Raw genomic sequence first — 20873 nt, 5'->3', positions numbered from 1 at the left:
ACAGTCTGACAGTCTGTGGGACAGTCTGTGGGGACGTCTGTGGGACGTCTGTGGGGACAGTCTGTGTGGGAGAGTCTGTGGGACAGTCTGACAGTCTGTGGGGACAGTCGGATGTCTGTCCCCACAGACTGTCTCACAGACATCCGACTGTCCCCACAGACTGTCAGACTGTCCCACAGACTGTCCCACACAGACTGTCCCACAGACTGTCCCCACAGACGTCCCACAGACGTCCCCACAGACGTCCCCACAGACGACTGTCCCCACACCACAGACTGTCCCCACAGACGTCCCACAGACGTCCCACAGACGTCCCCACAGACGTCCCCACAGATGACTGTCCCACAGACTGTCCCACAGACGACTGTCCCCACACCACAGACTGTCCCCACAGACGTCCCACAGACGTCCCCACAGATGACTGTCCCACAGACGTCCGACTGTCACCGCAGACTGTCCCACAGACATCCGACTGTCCCCACAGACTGTCAGACTGTCCCACAGACTGTCCCACAGACGACTGTCCCCACACCACAGACTGTCCCCACAGACGTCCCACAGACGTCCCACAGACGTCCCCACAGACGTCCCCACAGATGACTGTCCCACAGACTGTCCCACAGACGACTGTCCCCACACCACAGCCTGTCCCCACAGACGTCCCACAGACGTCCCCACAGATGACTGTCCCACAGACGTCCGACTGTCACCGCAGACTGTCCCACAGACATCCGACTGTCCCCACAGACTGTCAGACTGTCCCACAGACTGTCCCACAGACGTCCGACTGTCACCGCAGACTGTCCCACAGACGTCCAACTGTCCCACAGACGTCGTCCGACTGTCACCACAGACTGTCCCCACAGACTGTCAGACTGTCCCACAGACGTCCGACTGTCCCCACAGACTGTCAGACTGTCCCACAGACTGTCCCACAGATGTCCCCACAGATGACTGTCCCACAGACGTCCCCACAGATGACTGTCCCCACAGACGTCCCCATAGACGTCCCACAGATGTCTCCACAGACTGTCCCCACAGACTGTCAGACTGTCCCACAGACTGTCCCACAGACGCCCGACTGTCCCACAGACATCCGACTGTCACCGCAGACTGTCCCCACAGACTGTCAGACTGTCCCACAGACGTCCCCACAGATGACTGTCCCACAGACGTCCGACTGTCCCCACAGACGTCCAACTGTCCCCACAGACTGTCAGACTGTCCCACAGACGTCCGACTGTCCCACAGACGACCGAATGTCACCGCAGACTGTCAGACTGTCCCACAGACGTCCGACTGTCCCCACAGACTGTCAGACTGTCCCACAGACTGTCCCACAGACGTCCCCACAGATGACTGTCCCCACAGACTGTCAGACTGTCCCACAGACGTCCCCACAGATGACTGTCCCACAGACGTCCGACTGTCCCCACAGACTGTCAGACTGTCCCACAGACGTCCCCACAGATGACTGTCCCACAGACGTCCCCACAGATGACTGTCCCCACAGACGTCCCCACAGATGACTGTCCCCACAGACGTCCCCATAGACGTCCCACAGATGTCTCCACAGACTGTCCCCACAGACTGTCCCACAGACTGTCCCACAGACCCACAGGCTGTCCCCACAGACGACTGTCCCCAGAGACGTCCCCACAGGCTGTTCCCACAGACGACTGTCCCCACAGGCTGTCCCAACAGACCCACAGATGTCTGACTGTCCCCACAGACTGTCAGACTATCCCACAGACTGTCCCACAGACGTCCGACTGTCCCCACAGACTGTCAGACTGTCCCACAGATGTCCGGCTGTCCCCACAGACTGTCCCACAGACGTCCCCACAGATGACTGTCCCCTCAGACGTCCCCACAGACGTCCCCACAGACGTCCGACTGTCCCCTCAGACTGTCCCACAGACGTCCCCACAAATGTCTCCACAGACGTCCCCACACCCACAGACGTCCCCACAAATGTCTCCACAGACGTCCCCACACCCACAGACGTCCCCACAGACATCCCCACAGACATCCACACAGACTGTCCCCACAGACGTCCCCACAGACTGTCCCACAGACGTCCCCACAGATGACTGTCCCCTCAGACGTCCCCACAGATGTCCCCACAGACTGTCCCCACAGACGTCCCCACACCCACAGACTGTCCCCACAGACGTCCCCACAGACTGTCCCGCAGATGTCCCCAAAGATGACTGTCCCCATAGACGTTCCCACAGACGTCCCCACAAATGTCTACACAGACGTCCCCACACCCACAGACGTCCCCACAGACAGACGTCCCCACAGACGTCTCCACAGACGTCCCCACAGACGTCCCCACACCCACAGACTGTCCCCACAGACGTCCCCACAGACATCCACACAGACTGTCCCCACAGACGTCCACACAGACTGTCCCCACAGACTGTCCCCACAGACGTCCCCACAGACGTCCCCACAGACGTCCCCACAGACTGTCCCCACAGACGTCCCCACAGACTGTCCCCACAGACGTCCCCACAGACATCCCCACAGACTGTCCCCACAGACTGTCCCCACAGACTGTCCCCACAGATGTCCCCACAGACATCCACACAGACTGTCCCCACAGACGTCCCCACAGACTGTCCCCACAGACGTCCCCACAGACGTCCCCACAGACTGTCCCCACAGACTGTCCCCACAGACGTCCCCACAGACGTCCCCACAGACGTCCACACAGACTGTCCCCACAGACGTCCCCACAGACATCCCCACAGACTGTCCCCACAGACGTCCACACAGACTGTCCCCACAGACTGTCCCCACAGAATGTCCCCACAGAAGGTCCTCCTGAGCGGGGTGGGGGCAGACCCAGCTCAGTCTCCTGCGTGGGTCAGATACGTGGCCCTGTATGTGGCCCACGCCCTCGCCCTGGGGCGGGGACGGGCCTTTTTCTTGGGGCTTAGTCTCTTCGGGCCCAGCAGAAAGGGCTCGGAGCCCTGAGCCCCGCACGGGGTGGCTCCTGCTCTTCAGTCACAGCCAGCCCTTCCCAGGAAGCAAAGTGGCTCCTGAGGATCGGTCGACCAATTCCAATGTGACAACAACAGCCTTTGTCAAGCGCTCACCCTGGGCCAGGTTCTGCTCCAGTGAGCTGATCACTTAGGCCCCACAACCCGGTGGACGGAGTCCTGACTGGCTCTCCAGCTCCTTCCTGTGAGGCACACAGCACAGACGGCATTGCCACGGCTGCAGGAGAGGCACCCGGCTGGGGCTGAACCCAGGGCACCTGGCTTCGCAGCCTGCTGGCCAGCTCCTGGCTGACACTGGGCATGGCGCCAGGACCACTGCCCGCTGTCCTCACCGGCCTCCAGGCCGAGGCTGCGTTCCCCTGGCCCTGCTAGCCTCGGGCGACTCCAGTCTGAAGGCGTGGCAGCCCTTCCCTGCGTTGCCTGGGGACAGGGGGGGCTCGCCTGGCATTCCCTGCGGTGGTGTCGGAGTTAGGGGTCTGTCTGGGTCCCCCAGCTCTGGAGGAGTGAGAGGCAGTGCTTCGGTGGGAGAATCAGAGACTGTCCATCCTTCGGAGCACAGCCCAGGGAAGCCACGCAGCCAGCCTTTGTAGAGCCACGGAATCTGCCTGCGTATATGGAAGCATGTGCATGCTCCAGATGAGGCGGGAGCATGCACAACCTGAGAGGAGCCAGTACAGACATATTGTCACAAAGCATCAGACTCATATCCTGAGACGTACCTTTATTATTTTTAAAATGTGTTTTTATTGACTTCAGAGAGGATGGGAGAGAGAGACATCAATGATGAGCGAGAATCATTGATCGGCTGCCTCCTGCACGCCCCCTATTGGGATTGAGCCCATAACCAGGACTTGTGCCCGGGGCCCTTCAGTCTGGAGACCGATGCTGGCCGGGACTGAAGCATGTCCTTATTTCAGGGGAGTTTCTGCCTGGAGGTAACTGAGCGCGGGTTTGGCCCTGTTGGCTGCGTGCGGGGGACAGGGTGAGAGCATGGATGGCCTCCGCACGCAGGCCCGAGAGTCACGCTGGCCGCCGAGGGCTGCTCTGACGAGTATGTTTCGTCTGAACTAGCTGGCATTTAACATTTAACATTTTTCCAACAAAAATCCAGGTGAGTCTCTGGCTTTTTAAAATGTGGGCCCACACGGCAACAATGGGCAGGAACGGACCAGCCGCTGCCCCCGGCGGCCCCAGGCTCTCGGGGGCAGCGGCTGGTCCACAGGCAGCAGAGTACCCCCCGTAACCCCCCGGGGGTTGGTACTGCTCCGTCCGGTTCTGACGTTTACTCTCTTTCCAGAGAGAGGAAGGAAGGTCTGGGCGGCAGCACACCCGCCTCCCGGTGCCCACCCTGCTGCCCGGCATGCAGTGGGCCTAGCCAGTGCCCTGCAGGCAAAGGCCTTCGCAAAGCTTCGCCCCTCTCACCGGTCCCCAGGTACTGTCCTTCCACAGCATCAGCCAGATGGGCGTGCTGCTGGCGGGCGTCGGCGCCCAGACCTTCTCAGACATGGACCCCAGGGCGCTGGCGCAGGTCCTGAGAAGCGCCGGCTCCCTGCCCCTGTCCGCTCTGTCGCCGGCCCAGCAGCAAGGCATCCTCAGCAAGGTGAGGGGCAGGTCCCGCCGGTGCCCAGCGCCTGCCCGCAGCCTGTGGCTTTGGGGTTTGTGAGTGGGCGGGGTTAGCCCAGCCTCCGGGGGAGGGAGTTGGTCGGGGGGAGGGGTTCCACCGGGGAGGGGTTCCTGCGGGGAGAGGTTCCTCCGGGGAGGGGGTTCCTCAGGGAAGGGGTTCCTCCGGGGAGGGGATTCCTTGGGGGAGGGGTTCCTCCGGGGAGGGGGTTCCTCAGGGGAGGGGGTTCCTCAGGGGAGGGGGTTCCTCCGGGGAGGGGTTCCTCTGGGGAGGGGTTCCTCTGGGGAGGGGATTCCTTGGGGGAGGGTTTCCTCGGGGGAGGAGCTCCTCCGGGGAAGGGTTCCTCCGGGGAGGGGTTCCTCCGGGGAGGGGCTCCTCGGGGGAGGGGTTCCTCCGGGGAGGGGTTCCTCCGGGGAGGGGGTCGAGCCTGGAGAAGGCTTTTTCTGCCGCCTTCCCTCCCCCCAGAGAGCACCTGGCTCCTTGTACTTCTTCCCAGACCCCACTGCTCTCCGAGCCCCTCACACCCGGAGGACTCCTCTTAAACTAGGTTTCCTGATACAATAACATTAAACGTAGATTTTCCAACTTCAGAGTGAGTCTGAAGCTCCCGGGGTGCTTCCGAAGCCCTCTGGGTTCACAGTCACACCAGCTCCTCTTCCGCACTCGCAGGGGCCTTGGGGGCACCCTCTTCTCTCAGACTTGCCTTTTCCGATCGCAGAATCTCTTAGAGACCAAACAAGAGACATCTGCCCCCACATCACCCCCTGCAGCGGCAGGGGCACTGATGGTTAAAATAGAGAGCGAAGGTTTTGATTTTTTACAGAGAGGAAGGGAGAGAGACAGAGAACTAGAAACGTCGATGAGAGAGAAACATCGACCAGCCGCCTCTTGCACACCCCCCACCGGGGATGTGCCCGCAACTAATGTACATGCCCTTGACCAGAATCGAACCTAGGACCCTTCAGTCCACAGACCAATGCTCTACCACTGAGCCAAACCGATTTCGGCAAAATAAAGAGCGAAGGTTTTGAAATAAGACAGACATGAATCTTACTTTCAACCAATTACTCATTAAGCCTCAGTTTTCTTAGCTGTACAATGGGGGCAGTGACCCCGGATGGGTTTTGTGCTGGGGAAGCCCGTGGCACAGCGCCTGGCGTCTCCCACGTGGCTGTCCGTCAGTGCCCTCTCGCTCTGCAGGTGGCCGGAGCGGGAGCTGGCGCCCCGGGTGTGGTGGACATGCCAGGGGCCCTCTTTAAGGAAGTGTCCCTCTTTGACTTAAGGAGGGAACTTGGACTCAACTCCACTGTCCTAAAGGAGAAGGCATTTCGGAGGAGCCAGGTATGACTGCTGAGATCGGACACGGTGTTTGAGGTGTTCCCACGCCAGCGAATCCCCCCCCCCCCCCCCCCCCCCCCCCCCCCCCGCGAGGCCTTCCTCCAATGAGATCACCTCGATTCCACACTAGCTGCCCGGAAGGGCACCCCGGAAGGCTCAGCCTCAGAGGGTTCCGCTGCTGCCCCAGGCGCTGTCCAGGGCACGGGTGCTGCCGCCTGCCTGCCTGCCCGTAGGCTGGGGCTCCGGTGACCCTCCGTGGGGTTGGTTAAACTGCTGGAGCGGCTCCCAGAACGCAGAGCAGCCCTCTGTTCTTTGGGCCACTGGTTTTTAGGGAAGGATGTGACGGGAACAGCCGTTGGAGAGAGGCGGGAGCAGAGTGTGGGGGAGGGGCGGAGCTTCCCTGCATCCAGCCCCCCACCCCCTTCACCAGCCTCATCATTGAGCTTCTAGCTCCCTCCCTCCCTGGAGGGCAGGGGTCGGCCTGAGAGTCCCACCTTCTGATGACATAGTGGCTTGCCGCTTCTGCTCCCTGGGCGTCCTGTGTCCAGGAACTACCAGGCGGGCCTGTCAACACAGAGGCAGAGGGCGGCAGCCCTGCTCCCTGCAGCGGCTCTCCCTCCGCCTTGCTCGGGGCGGCCTGGTGTGGGAGCGGCCCACCACCCCTCCCCTCCCAGCCCTGCCACTTAGCAACTGTGTGCTCCTGGGCAAGTCAGCCTGGGAAGCCTCTGTCTTCCCATCTGTAAAATGGGTCGTGTGTGCCTTCCCCACTGGGCTTCCTGGTGCTGGGCCCAGCATGTGCTTGTGGGGTGAACCCCCCCCCCCCAATCCCCCCCCCCCCAACCCCGCCCCGCCAAGCTGACATTGTTCTCTCCCCTCAGGCCTTGTTCCTGTTTGAGCTGCTGTCCCAGACCAGCAGGCCCGCCGAGCTCCTGAGGTAGGGAGCGCAGCTTGCTAGCTCTTCGGAGCCTGGGAGAGCTGGGCAGGTCCTCTGCAGCCCATGCCACGTGGGCTCTGCCTTCTCTCCTCCTCCTCCCCGTCTCACCCAACCGCTCTCCCCGCCCCTGTCTTTCTCCAGTGCCGGGCAGCTGGTCAAGGGCGTGGCGTGCTCCCACATCGACGCCATGAGCGCCGACTCCTTCCTGGCCCTCTTCCAGCATTTTGAGAACAACCTCTCTCTGCTTTCACCCTATCAGGTACCTTTCTGCTTCTGCTTTTCGCTTTCTACCCGGGAGCTGACCCTGCCTTGACTGGCTCTGAAGATAGTGATGCCGGCAATATTCTGGTGCAAATGATGGTGTGGGCCCAAATACCGAGCCCGGCTTTCCCCAGCTTCTTTCGTTTTTAAAAAGTATGTTTTTATTGATGTCAGAGAGGAAGGGAGAGGGCGATAGAAACATCATGATGAGAGAAAATCACTGCTCCATGCCTCCTGCACGACCCCTACTGGGAATGGAGCTCACACCCGGGCAGGTTCCGGTCAGGGAACCGAAAGTGACTCCTGGTTCATAGGCCAATGCTCAGCCGTGAGCCACGCCGAACGGGCTCCAGTTCTTTCTTAGATGCTCCGCATGCCCGCCTCCAAAGCCGGAGCTTTCACAGGGCGGTCGTTTCGCACTCCGTGCTGAGCCCTGAGGCCCGCCCGGGAGGCGCAGCGTCGCCCGCTCACAGCCACATCCCAGACCGAAGGCGCCCGTCAGCCACAGGCGCGCGGCCAGCGTGGCCAGGACACAGCTGCTGTAGGGCCTTTTCTTCTCACTGACACCTTCGAGGTCCCCGGTGACATGCTGCTCTCACAGACAGACTCTTCGGTGCTGGGCATGTCTTGGGCCTTGACTGAGGTCATGGCTTCGCGGGTATTTGCATACGTCCAAACGCATCCATTGTACACTTCAAACCAGTGTGGCTCTTAGCATACAATGATAGTTCAATAAAGCTGTCAGGAATACAGGCTGCCGGCTTTCTCTTAGAGCAGGTCTGGGGGACCCTGTGGGCTGCCTCCTCACCGCTCCCTGGTGGGAATGTCCCCGGCGGAGGCGGGGGCGGGGGGGGGGGGCGGGGAGGCCAGCCGCCTGGAGCAGAGCCCCCCAACTCCTCTCCCAGACGCTCCTGTTTTCCACCTTCACATACCGCTTCCTCAGAAAAGTTGCGTTTTTTCTTTATATTTTTTGCTAAAAACACGTAATTATCATATAAGAAATAGCAAGAAAGTAAATTTCCCTGAAACAGTGGTCCCCAGAAATTCTGCTGTCACACTTGAGGGAGGTGCTCCTGGCATCGCGTGTGTGGGGGCCAGGGCAGCAGCTTCACACATCGAGCGCAGAGGGCAGCGTCTAGCACATGGGAACCCCCCTCTCCCCCTCCCTCTCCTCCCCATGCCAGCGCCCAGCTCATGGCCACCTCCTGAGGCCAGCAGGGCTGCGGCTAGACTGCTCCACAGGCAACTGCAGGGAATGCTGGCTCCTGACTCTGAGGGTAGGGTGTGTATAAAACACACTTACCTGCAACTTCAAAAGTACAAGCGAGCTCATACTGTGTACACTGTTCTCCTTAACTTATATACTTATATACTTGTATATGTATATAAATTAGGGCATGGACATCATTGCATATTAATATATGCAAAATTTACCTGCGGAAACAGGTAATTGTGCAGTATTCCACTATTTCATAATTTACCTAACCAGGCAGCCCCCACTGAGGGCCATGATGGCGAATCTTCCTTTTTTGCCATTATAAACAAAACCGTGGGGAGCATTCTTAGACTTAAAGTTTTGTGTTCATCTTTAAGTGATTGCCTCAGTTTCCTCATGCACAAACTGGCACAATGGTGCTCCCTACACCCTGGGGTGTTCTGTGAACAAGACACATCTGTGAAGGGCCAATGCCCTTATCATTTCACTAAATGCTACACCTTTTTCCATCTTTCAGGTTAACTGTTTGGCGTGGAAAGCCTGGGACGTTTCCGGGTCCTTCATGCAGCCCTTCCTCTTGGCTGCGCTCCCGTGAGTGAGCATGGCCCCCTTTCTGGCTAGGCCATAGGGTTGGGGGCCCACCCAAACCAAGTGCTCCTCCCCTGGGGGACTTGTGAGGAGCCAGAGGCGGAGTGGAGCGTTCCTGGACAGTGACGCCCTCGAGACATAGGGTGTAAATCTGGGCCCACAGGTATTTCAGACCCTTGCTTTTTCTCGTTATTTAAAAGCCGAAGCCTGGGCCCAGGAAGCAGGTCTGGCCTGGCGGCCTCGCTCTGAGCCCACGCTCCGGAGGCAGGGCTGGGTGAGCCGTGGGGCTTTGCCTGGTATGTGTGGGCACTCAGGCCTGGGGGCAGTCCTACTTTCAAAACATAGTCTGGACACGGTTTCTGCTTTTCTCCTCTTGCTGTTATTGTCTTCATTCATTCAAAAACATTTATTGAATGCTTACTACGTACTAGCTCTTAGAAATAACTAAAATTTCCCCATAAAGAGCTTACAAGCTTAAAGGGGAAAGACAGTTAAGCATGAAACCAATTATAGTATCAAGTTGATATTTAGTTAAAAGTGATAGACTCTTAACTCAAATTGGCTTAGGCAATAAAAGGCAATTTTGTATTTAGGTAGCTGGGATGTCCAGAGATGGATTTCAGGCATGGCTAGATCCAGGGGCTAAAATTATGTCATCTGCCTCTTAGCCTTGCTTTCCTCTGTAGGCTTCTCTGTCAGACAGTCTCTCTCTGTGGTGGCCCCTGGCAGATCCAAAGTTACATCTTCCTAGTTTCATGTTTGGGGAAGAGAAAGACATTCTCTTCCCATTCTTCCCAATAAGACTTGGGTTGGACTGTCATGGGCCTACATTGGGCCAATTTGCTCTTCTTGACCCAGCCACCGGGTTTGGAAGGATGGATAACTCGGCTGGAGCTGAGAGTGGATAGGCACCCCCAAAGCACATGGTCTTACAGTGAAGGGGTGATTCTTTGGGAAAGCCAGGTGGGAATGGGGCATGGACACTGGAGCAGCGGAGGGAATAATAGTCTTTTCTTCAGACAGGAGGTCAGAGCTTGAAGAATGAGGTGGGTTAATGAGTGTAAGAGGGACACTCCAGGCAGGGGCCAGGCGTGCCGCCCCACAGGGATACGTGCAGGGAAGAGTCCTGGGAACACGGGCTGTGATCTGCAGAGTCGGTGTCAGAGAGAAGGCCAGACAGGAAGAGACCGTCAGACCAGGGAGTGCTGTGTGGGGCCCTGCGGGTTCACTGTGTTCTGGGCACAGCTCTCAGATTTACGTTTCAGAAAGGCCATCCGCGCTGCCCGTGGCAGAAAGCAGGGCCTCAGCGGGATGGGGGGCGTGTGGCTTCTTGTCTGTAACCTGGGCCTGGGCTGCCTGTGTCCTTCCGCCGGCCCTCCAGCTTTCCCACCAGCACGCTCCATCCGGAGCCACTCACTTTCCCCCTCACCTGTGCCAGCCGCTGAAATTTCCTGTCTTCCCCGCTGGTGGCAGGGCCTCCCCCTTACAATGAAGCATCCTGCGAGCAGGGGCCTCCCCTCCTGTCCTGTTCACGGTGTCGCTGGCCGCCAGCACGGTGCCTGACACACAGCAGATGCTCTGCAGATATCTGCCGAGTGAGTGAGTGAGTGAATGAAGAAATAAATGGAACTGGGAGTGGAGAGACAAGGGAGATTTGAGTAATATTGTATTAAGGCCAGCGCAGTGACATTGGCATACAAGGGGAAAGGAGTCTGGGGTGGCATAGAGGAAGAATGTCAAATTTAGTTTTGAAAGAGTCACATGGCGACGAGTTAGGGCACCTGGGTGTAGAACAGTCTTTTTTAACCTTTATTTCATTGTTGCGTCCCGAACATTTTAATTTCTTCCCAGTGAGAGAAATGGTGAAGAATAACTTTGTTGAGTAGGGCTGAGCTTGGTGAGTCACAGATCATTGTAATAACATTAGCTTCCCTCCCTCCCCTCCTGCCCTGAACATTCTCCGCCCTGGGGTGACATTGCACCTGCTGAGGACACAGTAAGAGCTGAGGGGGCACTTCTGGCTGGAGATGATGGAATTGGGAGTCATTTCTCTTGCTCTCTTCACTCCCTCCTCACATTTTTTCCTCATTTTTATTTTCTTCTCTTTCCTCTTTGTCCCTTCCTTTTTCTACTTTATCTTTTCATTTTCTCCTCATTTCTCCCCTACTGGTCATCAGTCAACATATGTTTATGGAGATACTATTCTGAGATCAATGCTGCTAGAGCATAGAAGAGGAGCATGACGGGGAGTTTGGTTTCTGCCAATAGGAGAGGAGCAAGATAGGAAGTTTGGTTCCCATCCCTAGAAGAGAAGCATGATGGGATATTTGGTACCCATCCCTAGTAGAGGATCATGATGGGAAGTTTGGTTCCCATCCATAGGAGAGGAACAGGATGGGGAGTTTGGTTCTCATTACCAAGAAGAGGGGCATGATGGGGAGTTTGGTTCACACAGCATTAGAGGAACATGATGGGAAGTTTTGTCCCATTCATAGCAGAAGAGCATGATGGGAATTTTGAACCCCATCCTTAGAAAAGCAGCATGATGGGAAATTTGATTCCCACCCATAGGAGAGGAGCAGGATGGGGAGTTTGGTTCCCATTCTTAGGAGAAAAACACAATGGGGAGTTTGGTTTCTCTCTCTAGGAGAGTATCATGATGAGAAGTTTTTCCCCCCCATCCATAGGAAAGAAGCATGATGGGAAGTTTGGTTCCCATCCCTAGAAGAGGGGCACTATGGGAAGTTTAGTTCCCACCTGTAGGAGAGGTGCTTGATGGGAAAATTTTTCCTTCCCTAGAAGAGGGGCACTTGGTTCCTATGAGGGGTTTGGTTCCCACCCCTAAGGGAGGAGCATGATGGGAGTTTGGTTCCACCCCTAGGGGAGGAGCATGATGGGAGTTTGGTTCCCACCCCTAAGGGAGGAGCATGATGGGAGTTTGGTTCCACCCGTAGGGGAGGAGCATGATGGGAGTTTGGTTCCCACCCCTAGGGGAGGAGCATGATGGGGAGTTTGGTTCCCACCCCTAGGGGAGGAGCATGATGGGAGTTTGGTTCCCACCCCTAGAAGAGGGCCATGATGGGAAGTTTGTTTCCCATCCATAGAAGAGATGCACGATGGGTGGGAGGCTTGCAACCTGCCCAAAGGAGCCACATCACTGGGAGAACACACATTAAAGATTCCCCTGTGAGAAGCTCTTGGGCATGCAGACCCCGGCCCCCAGGGCAATCCAGAGCAGCCACCGTCTTCCTGCCCTTGGTTCCCACCTCTCTCCAGGGCTCGCTACCTGGCATCCATGCCAGCCTCCAGGTGTGTGCCCCTTCTGATCGGCCTGGGGAAGATTCGGTTGGACTCCTTGGTGTTAGATCTCCACAAAAGGACTCTGGTCCTCAGGAAAGTGCAGCAGTGCCTGGTAAGGAGCCTTTCTGGGCGACACTTTCACTGATGTCCCTCCCCCCCACCCTCACCCCGAGGCTCCCGGGGAGCCTGGCCATCTGGCTGGGACCTCAGCCCGATGTGTGTCTGAAGCTGGCTCTGAAGCCGCTGTGGGGCGGTCTTGTCCCCGGTGCTGGAGACTGCTGTTCTGGGGCCCGAAGGAGGGCAGACGGCTCAGGGGCCAGGAAGAGCCCAGCACAGTGTCTGGGCTGTGGACACGCCTCTGCTGGTGGCCGTCTATGTGCTGTGGGAGAGTCACCTTTCCTCCTGAGCCCCAGGCGCTATCTGCAAGTGGCTGAGCACTTCCTGCGCAGAGTTGTCGAGGCCCAGGATAGGCGAGGTGCTGTTCAGTACCAAAGCCCAGTGGGACCCGGCCTCGCCGACATCTTTAATTATTAGCAGTTACAGTTACTCTGGAGATGAGCGTGGATCAAGACTGCAAACACCCAGCATGGCCGCAGAGCGAGCGCTCGGTAACCGCTAGCTCAGCTGTCATGCTGAGAAAGCGCTCTGAAGACCTTCAGGGCTGCACGCACTGGGCGCCGCTTTTCTTGTTCATGTGCTGTTGTCACAATGGTCCCAGCTCGGGGGCTCCTCAGGCAATGGCAACGAAGCCAGCCCTCATCCACCCCCTCACCATGTGCCAGGCCTCTGTCCACACTGGCTCCCATGGGGTCTCCCCAGAGGTCCCTCAGGTCTCCCTGGGGCGAGGTCAGGCCGGGCTATCTGTACTGGTCCATGGCAGGGCGGGTGGAAGATGCAGGGTTTTCTGAGGTTTGGGGATGGGAAGTGATTTTAAAGGGTCACCATGTTGGGCCCCGCTGGTCCTGCCATGCGTTATGTGTCGGTTTCAGAACAACTCCATTGCCGATGAATACACCGTGGACATCGTGGGGAACCTGCTCTGCCACTTGCCAGCGGCCGTCATCAAGCACGGAGTGTCCCCCAGGGCCTGGGCCACTTTCCTGCACGGCCTCAGAGCCTGCGCAGAGCTGAGCCCCGAGCAGGGGGCTGCGGTGAGGCTGCGGCTGCTGGAGCAGCACGGGTGAGCCGGTCGGGCGCAGCTCCAGGTGGGCCTGTCTGGCCAAGGGGCACAAGCCCTGGCCTCCTGCCCTCAGACAGAGTCACCTGCTTAGGATGAGGCTAGATGCTTGCATTCATTCTGCAAACCGGCCTTCTTCTTTCGGCCTCAGACTCCCTGGAAAGTGAGAACCACGGTAGCTGCTTTCAGGCCTCCCGTGGCTGTCCCCACACATCTTCGCATATGAAAAGGGGAAGCGTTGTTGTCATGACATGATAATAATGACAACGAGGATGATATAAATAACCGAGGTGTTGTCACTCTCAGTGAGCGAGGGTTCCCTAGGAAAATGAACTGTTTTTCCCCTGTAGAATTTTCTGACGTTTCCTCAGATAGTTGAGTAGGGCCTAGTAGGGTCAATGGTTAGACAACAAATGTTTTTGAAGAAATGGCTGTATCCCAGGCACTGTACTATTATAAAGAGTTACGAATATGGAGTTAGAAGCAAAATTCCTTGGGTTAAAATTTTGTTTCTATCATCTATTGCCCGTGTGACCTGGGAAAAGTTACCAAATTTCTTTGCACTTTATTTTCTCATCTGTAGAATGGGGACAGTGACAGTCCCATAGGATGAACTGAGTTAATGCAAACACAGTGTTACCACAGTGCACAGTCCACAGGACTATGTGGCAGCTGTGTCCTCTTAGAGCCACAGATGCAGCAGTTCGAGATGGGTGTGGTTCCTGTCCTCATGGAGCTCAGGCCTAGCGGGGTTACACATTTACATTAGAGTGCTGGGTGCAGGAATTTATGCACATTGAAAGGAAATTAATTAGAAGAAATATTTTAGAGGCGGGGGAGGGACCAAGGGAGGTTGGCTCCAGGGTGTGCCTGGCCCATCTCGCCCAGTCCTGATTGCTAGACCTCAGCAGCAAGCTCACTTACAGGTCAGAGCGTCTGCCCCCTGTGGTCATGGCGCATCATAGAAACTGGTTGAACGATTGAATGAATGGGTGGATATTTAGCAGTTTAGGCATACCGTATTTTTCGGACCATAAGATGCACTTTTTCCCCCCCAGAAGTGGGGGGAAAAGTCCCTGCGTCTTATGGTCCAAATATAGCCTACAAATATACTTTAAAAAAAAAGTTTTTTTACTTGCCCGGCTCTGTGTGGTCTCCGTGTGCTTGCCCGGCTCTAAAATGGTTCTAAATGCTGCTGTTTACTTTACAGGGTTGATTACATGTGTTTATGACTGTGATGTTGGGTTTTAATGCACATAAAATATTTTAGGACACTATTTGTTTCAGAATCTTTTTTTCTTCGTTTCCCTTCTCTAAAAACTGGTGCGTCTTATGGTCCGAAAAATACAGTGTGTGTGTGTGTGTGTGTGTGTGTGTGTGTGTGTGTGTGTATGCCTAAACTGCTAAATATACACATATACATATTGTGAATATACACATAATATACACATACACATATTGTGAATCCTCACCGAGGATATTTTTCCATTGAATTTTGGAAAGAATGGGAGATGGAGAGATTGAGAGAGAGAAACACATCGATTGGTTGCCTCCGCACTTGCTTCTGACCAGGCCTGAGGATTGAGCCTGCAATCCAAGTACGTGCCCTTGACTGAAATCAAACCCGGGACCCTTTAGTCCATGGGCCAATGCTCTATCCACTGGGCCAAACCGGCTAGGGCTGGGATAATATTTTCAATCAAAGAGATGGGTGGGAGGTGGGGGGGTTGGCCAGAGTTGGCTTGCCTAGGCCTAAGAGAGGGGTTATCACTACTACCTGGGCAGCCCCCCTTCAGAAATGCCACTGAATGTGGTGTGAGGTACTTCACTGAAGACATTTGTGGTCTCTGTAAGAACAACAGTAGATTCTATGTTAGTGCTGTCAGTATCCGGTCAATATTCAAGAGGATATTTTGTCTCGTTATAAGGAAAGACTCTTATGACAATTTAAAGAAACACATAGATCATTACTCTTCTATTGAAGAGGGTGAGAAAGGAAATGACTGAAATTTAACAATTCAATTCGAGCTACAAATGGGTTGCTGAGTTCAGACACTGAATGTAATGGAAAACTGCAGGGATGGACTTCAGGCATGGTTGGATCCAGGAGCTCAAATGGTATCCTAGGAATTTTTCTCTTACACTCAGCTCTGTGTTCTTGGGTGTGGTCATACTATCATCACTGGAAGGGCCTCCAATATCTTTTTTACTACACCGGATACCAGGAGAGAGAGAGAGAGAGAGAGAGAGAGAGAGAGAGAGAGAGAGAGAGAGAGAGAGAGAGAGAGAGAGAGAGGGCTTCTTTATTTATTTATTTTTATTAAGGTATTATATGTGTACATATCTTTCCATTGCCCCGCTCCCCATGCCCATACATGCCTCCCCTCACCCCCCCAGAGTGAGAGAGCTTCTTTAGCAGTTCCTTCAAAATTTCTAGGGATGATTCTGATTGGTCAGCCTGTATGCACAGCAGCTTGGCCAGGCAAGTGGGACCATGTGGTTGGCAGTCTTTCCACACATGAAGATAGTCTATTTCTGTAAGAAAGGATGCTGGGACAAGGACAACAGCACAGCGTCTGATTTATTGCTTTTTCTCTCTTAGACTCCCTCAGAACTGGACAGCCGAGACGACAAAGGACTTGGGACCCTTTCTAGTACTTTTCTCAAAAGATGAATTAAGCTCTGTTGCCACAAAGGTACCTGTGTGTCCTCTTGTGAGAAGGCGGGAGGGGTCTGGGGGAGACTGTGGTCCGGTACACTCCACAGGGTGCTGCCGGTTGTTTCCTGAAACTTCCCCTGCTCTGAAGGGCTCAGGTGTTGGCAGCTTCACCCCAGGAGGCCAAGGGCAGGACGGGAGTGAGGCCACCACTGCCTGAGCTCCCACCCTTCCACATGCCTCTAGCCCTGCTCTTCCCACACGCATGCTTGTTCCAGGTCTTACATGCACCAGTGTCATGTGCATACACACATGCCAGCCTATGTAAATGGCATGTGCTTTCATTGTTGAACATTTGTTGAATTATTGTAGAGGTTGAATATTGCTTTATATGATCCTTTGTAGAAACCAGGTTAGTTTGGCTAGGGATTAAATTTATGTGAGAAGCTGCTATGAAGGAAGAAAAACCTGAGCCAGCAAGTCCTGGTATAGTGTAAGGCTGCTTTCGATGTGTGTTTACTGTGCTTATTACTTCTCCTCCTCATTCCTCTACTCTACCCCACAGTTTCCTGATATCCTTCAACAAACAGCTTCCAAGATGGTGGGGATCTTGCCCCCCAAAGAATTCCTCTGGGCTGTCTTTGAATCTGTTCGGAACAGCAGCGAGAGGGGCTCTGGCACTGACCCCAGCCCTGGTGAGTGAACGGGGCCCCTGAGCCGGTGCCAGGCACGAGTGTTTCGGCGGAGTCCCTGGCATCAGAGGCCTCCTCTCCGGGGGACTGGTGAAATGGTTGCAAAACAACAGGCTGGCAAGAATTCACACACCAATGGCCCCCTTGTATGGTGACTTGAAGGGCAGCTGCGTGCCTGACCCAGGCCGGTAGTTACTGGTGGACACAGCATTTCACAACGGTTGGCTTAATGGGCCCCAGTGGCTGAGCGGCTGTTTGCAGGGCCGGGGCCAGGCTGGGTGGGTTTGAACCCTGGTCGGCCGCGTGCTGAGTGTGTGATCTGGGTTAGCTTTTTAACCTCTCTGTGCCCCCGTGTTCATCCTCTGTGAAACGGCAGTAGAAGTTCCTACCTGAATAGGCTATGCAAACTTGTCAAACTGTGGCCGGCGGGCCGCGTGCCTCGTTCATTATGCAGCCTGCGGGCCACGGTTCGACATACTGTGTGAGGACTAGTGGATTTAACCTCTAACATGTTCCCATAGAGCCTGGCATGTAGGAAATGCTCAGGGAGTGTTAAGTGTTTTTATTAAAAAAAAGAAAAAAAAAAAGAAGCATTTTTATTGAATTCATGTTCAAATGTTTTGGGGGTAGCCAGACAATAAATGATGCAGTAGCATGCTGAGTGAGCTAAGTGCATGAAGGGAAATAAAGCAAGGGGAGGGGTCAGGGAGTATGGGCGGGACTGTGATTTGAAAAGGGATATTTCAGTGAGAACCTGACATTCTAGTAAAGACCTGAGGGGGTGGGGAGGGACCCGTGGACATTTGAATTAGAGTCTTCGAGGCAGAAGGATGGGTGAGGGGGTGGGGTGACACCGGCCTGCCCTCAGGCCTTGGCGAGAGGCCTGAGCCCTGGGTGTCCCTGGGAAGGGGCTCCCGGGCATCCAGCGGGACGTTCCGACCTGATTTGTGTTCCCGGTGGCCTCCACTCCTCGGCTGTCTCATCCTCCCGCCCTGAGGGCTGGGCACCGTGATCTCCCCCACTTTCCCAGCCAAGGAACTGGAGGGTCAGAGAGATGAAGAGACGGGGCCACCGTCTCAGTTAGTAAGTGGCAGCTCATTCGGGGGAGCTCAGCCTTGCAGCCAGAGGCCAGGTGGCAGCACTCCTAGTCTGTGCACACGCAGGAGGGCTCGCCTAGTGCGGGGTCCGAGCTGCCAGCAGTGCCTCAGGGTTAGTCACCGCTGCGCTCACAGCCGCTGAGGGCTTAGCAGGAGTCCTGCTCGGCTTCATTTCAGCTGACCTGTGTGCTGAAATTCCACAAACGTACGCTGGGCACCGGCCCTGTGCCCGGGAACGCAGCGGTGGGACGGCTCCGGTTCCCTGCTCAGCCACTCTGGTCCTCCGGTCCCCACTGCCGCCCGGGCCTGTTGTCCCTGGAGACGGAGAGGGCCTCTAGGAGGGACGAGTCTCTGTCCCCTCCACGTGGGTTATGATAACGATGTCTGAGGGCCTCGCACCGGGCCCTTGACCTGGTCCAGTCTCACTCCTTGATTGAAATCCAGCGAATTTGTGAGGCCGGAGTGGCACAGGCTTGGGAAGCGCTGGGCGAGGCTGGTGCTGGCGGCTTGTCAGCGTCAGTGTCCAGGGTCGCTTTTAAGATGGGAGCTGTGGGTGTTCTCCCCGGTTGCCACCTCTGGGCCACAAAGGCGATCTCTCACCTCCGCGCTGGGGGTGGGCACTGGCTCACCAGGTGCGTTCCAGCTGCTCAGGGTGAGCTGGGCGGGCTCTCCTGCCACTGCTCCTCCTGCCTGGGAGGGAAGGCCCAGCCTCCATGATTTTATGGAGGGCAAGTCACCCCCCTCCCACTCTTAGGAGAGGTCCTTTCTCATAATCCTGAAACCCTCAACTCTGGGTTTCAAACTCAAATGGGTGGGGTGGGTGGCAGGTGGCGTAAACAATAGAAAGTGTGAGAGTGCTCACTGCCTCCCTGAACCACGTGCTTCATGGGTGACGCCACGTGGTCCTCACAGAAGTCCGACCAGGGGTTCCCGCTTGTCCAGGCAGCACACACGCACGGAGGGTTAAGAGCTTTGGATTTGAACTTGCAGCCAGGATCTTGACGGGCAGCTCCTGCTGCCCTCAAGGCAGTTTGCAGTCTAGCTGTGATGCTGCAAAGCTCCTACTGGGTGCAGGTGGCTGTGTGAAACGTTGGCATGTTCACAATGTTGTTACCAGGTGGTTAGAAGTGGGGCTCAAGCTGCCCCAGGTCCTGCTGCCAGTTCTCCGTTCACTGCCTCTCGGGGATGAAGCCGACAGGAGCATTACTCACGTCAACACGGGAACACCTTTCCTGAGCTGCTTTCTTCCCGCCTCCCCCGGGCTCCGTTTCAGGTTGCCATGGAGTTGAGGTCCCCTCTTCCGATGACATCTTCAAGCTGGCTGAAGCCAATGCCTGCTGGGCCCCCCAGGACCTGCGCTGCCTGGAGGAAGCCACGTTCCTCGGGAGCGTGGAGCTTCTGGGGGCCGTTGGGGGCTTCCGCCGGCCTCAGCTGACCGCCCTGAAGGAGAAGGCGATCCAGGTGACGTGCACTGGGGGGCGGGATGGCTAACAGGAGGAACACCCACACCACGGCCAGCCCGCCTGCCACGGAGCCCGAGCCAGCGAGGAGCGCTCCCCTGTTTTCTGGTTGCAATTTCACTGCGGGAAGTATCCAGGCCTCCCCTCTGCACCTCCGTTTCCTCCCTAGGCTGCACAAAGACCATCCAATGGGCGCTGCATGAACCCCATGTGTGGGTGAACCCCAACTGTGGGTGAGCCCCATTGCGGGGGAACCCCATTCTGTGGGCATATCACATTCTGCAGGTGAATCTCATTCTGCTGGTGAATCCCATTCTGTGGGTGAACCCCATCCTATGACCGAACCCCATCTGCTGGTGAACCCATCTGCAGATGAACCCCATTTGTAGGTGAACCTCATCCTGTGGGTAAACCCCATCTGTGGGTGCACCCCATCTGTATAAACCCCATCTGCAGGTGAACCCCATTCCTGGGTGAACCTCATCCATGGATAAACCCATCCATGGGTGAACCCATCCTGAGGGTGAACCCCATCTGTGTAAACCCCATCTGGGGGTGAACCCCATCTGTGGGTGAACCCCATATACGGTGAACCCATCCTGTAGGTGAGTCCCATCTGTGGGTGAACCCATCCTGCGGGTGGTTTGGGCCTAGACAGGATGGTTTCTAGGGAGTGCTCTTCATCCTCCTCCCCGATAACCCCAGCTGAAGAGAACCAGAAGTTTGCCATTTTTATTGTTTCAGCTGTAAGGAGAGTTGTAGAATATAATTACTAGAGGCCCGGTGCACGACATTCATGCACTAGGGAGGGGGTCCTTCAGCCTGGCCTGCACCCTCTTGCAGTCTGGGAGCCCTCAGGGTGTCAGTCGGACATCCTTAATGACGTGGCAGAGGCCAAGAGGCTCCTGCCGCTGCCGCTGCCGCTGCGCTCGCCAGCCATGAGCCTGGTTTGTGTCTGAGCGGCACTCCTCCCGTGGGAGTACCCTCGCCACCGGGGCAGCTCCTGCACTGAGCACCTGCCCCTGGTGGTCAGCGTGCATCATAACGACCGTCATTCCACGGTTGGGTTGATTTGCATATTAGCCTTTTACTATATAGGACTAGGGGCCCAGTGCATGAAATTCGTGCATGATGGGGAGTATCCTTCAGCCCGGCCTGCACCCTCTCCAATCTGGGACCCCTTGAAGGATGTCCTACTGCTGGTTTACAGGGATCAGGCCTAAACTGACAGTCGGACATTCCTCTCACAATCCGGGACTGCTGGCTCCTAACTGCTCACCTGCTTGCCTGCCTGATTGCCCCTAACCACTCTGCCTGCCAGCCTGCTTGCCTCCAACTGCCCCCCACCACTGGCCTGTTCACCCCCAAATGCCCCTCCCCAGCCTAATAACCCCCAACTGCCTCTCCTGCTGATGTGCTTGCCCCCAGCTTCCCTCCCTACTGGCCTGCTTGCACCCAACTAGCCCCCCTGCTTGTCTGCTTACCCCAACGGCCCTGCCCCCCACCAGCCTGATTACCCGTA

The 20873-nt window shown here is 56.2% G+C and overlaps 1 protein-coding gene across 1 annotated transcript in view; it reads left to right on the top strand.

The window, feature by feature from the left end:
- OTOA (otoancorin) overlaps positions 1 to 20873 on the top strand; it is a 65299-nt gene that overhangs the window by 29015 nt on the left and 15411 nt on the right. The window contains exons 13-22 of the mRNA XM_036460365.2: positions 4444 to 4611; positions 5833 to 5973; positions 6849 to 6904; positions 7046 to 7163; positions 8899 to 8972; positions 12246 to 12381; positions 13259 to 13449; positions 16049 to 16142; positions 16668 to 16797; positions 19165 to 19352. Of these exons, the coding sequence (XP_036316258.1) occupies positions 4444 to 4611; positions 5833 to 5973; positions 6849 to 6904; positions 7046 to 7163; positions 8899 to 8972; positions 12246 to 12381; positions 13259 to 13449; positions 16049 to 16142; positions 16668 to 16797; positions 19165 to 19352 (1296 nt within the window). The remainder of the gene's footprint in view (positions 1 to 4443; positions 4612 to 5832; positions 5974 to 6848; positions 6905 to 7045; positions 7164 to 8898; positions 8973 to 12245; positions 12382 to 13258; positions 13450 to 16048; positions 16143 to 16667; positions 16798 to 19164; positions 19353 to 20873) is intronic.

The sequence above is a fragment of the Pipistrellus kuhlii genome, unplaced genomic scaffold (genome assembly GCF_014108245.1).
Source record: "Pipistrellus kuhlii isolate mPipKuh1 unplaced genomic scaffold, mPipKuh1.p scaffold_m20_p_31, whole genome shotgun sequence".
Taxonomy (NCBI): Eukaryota; Metazoa; Chordata; class Mammalia; order Chiroptera; family Vespertilionidae; genus Pipistrellus; species Pipistrellus kuhlii.
The sequence above is the reverse complement of the archived record's forward strand: the minus strand, read 5'-3'. Positions and strand labels throughout refer to the sequence as shown.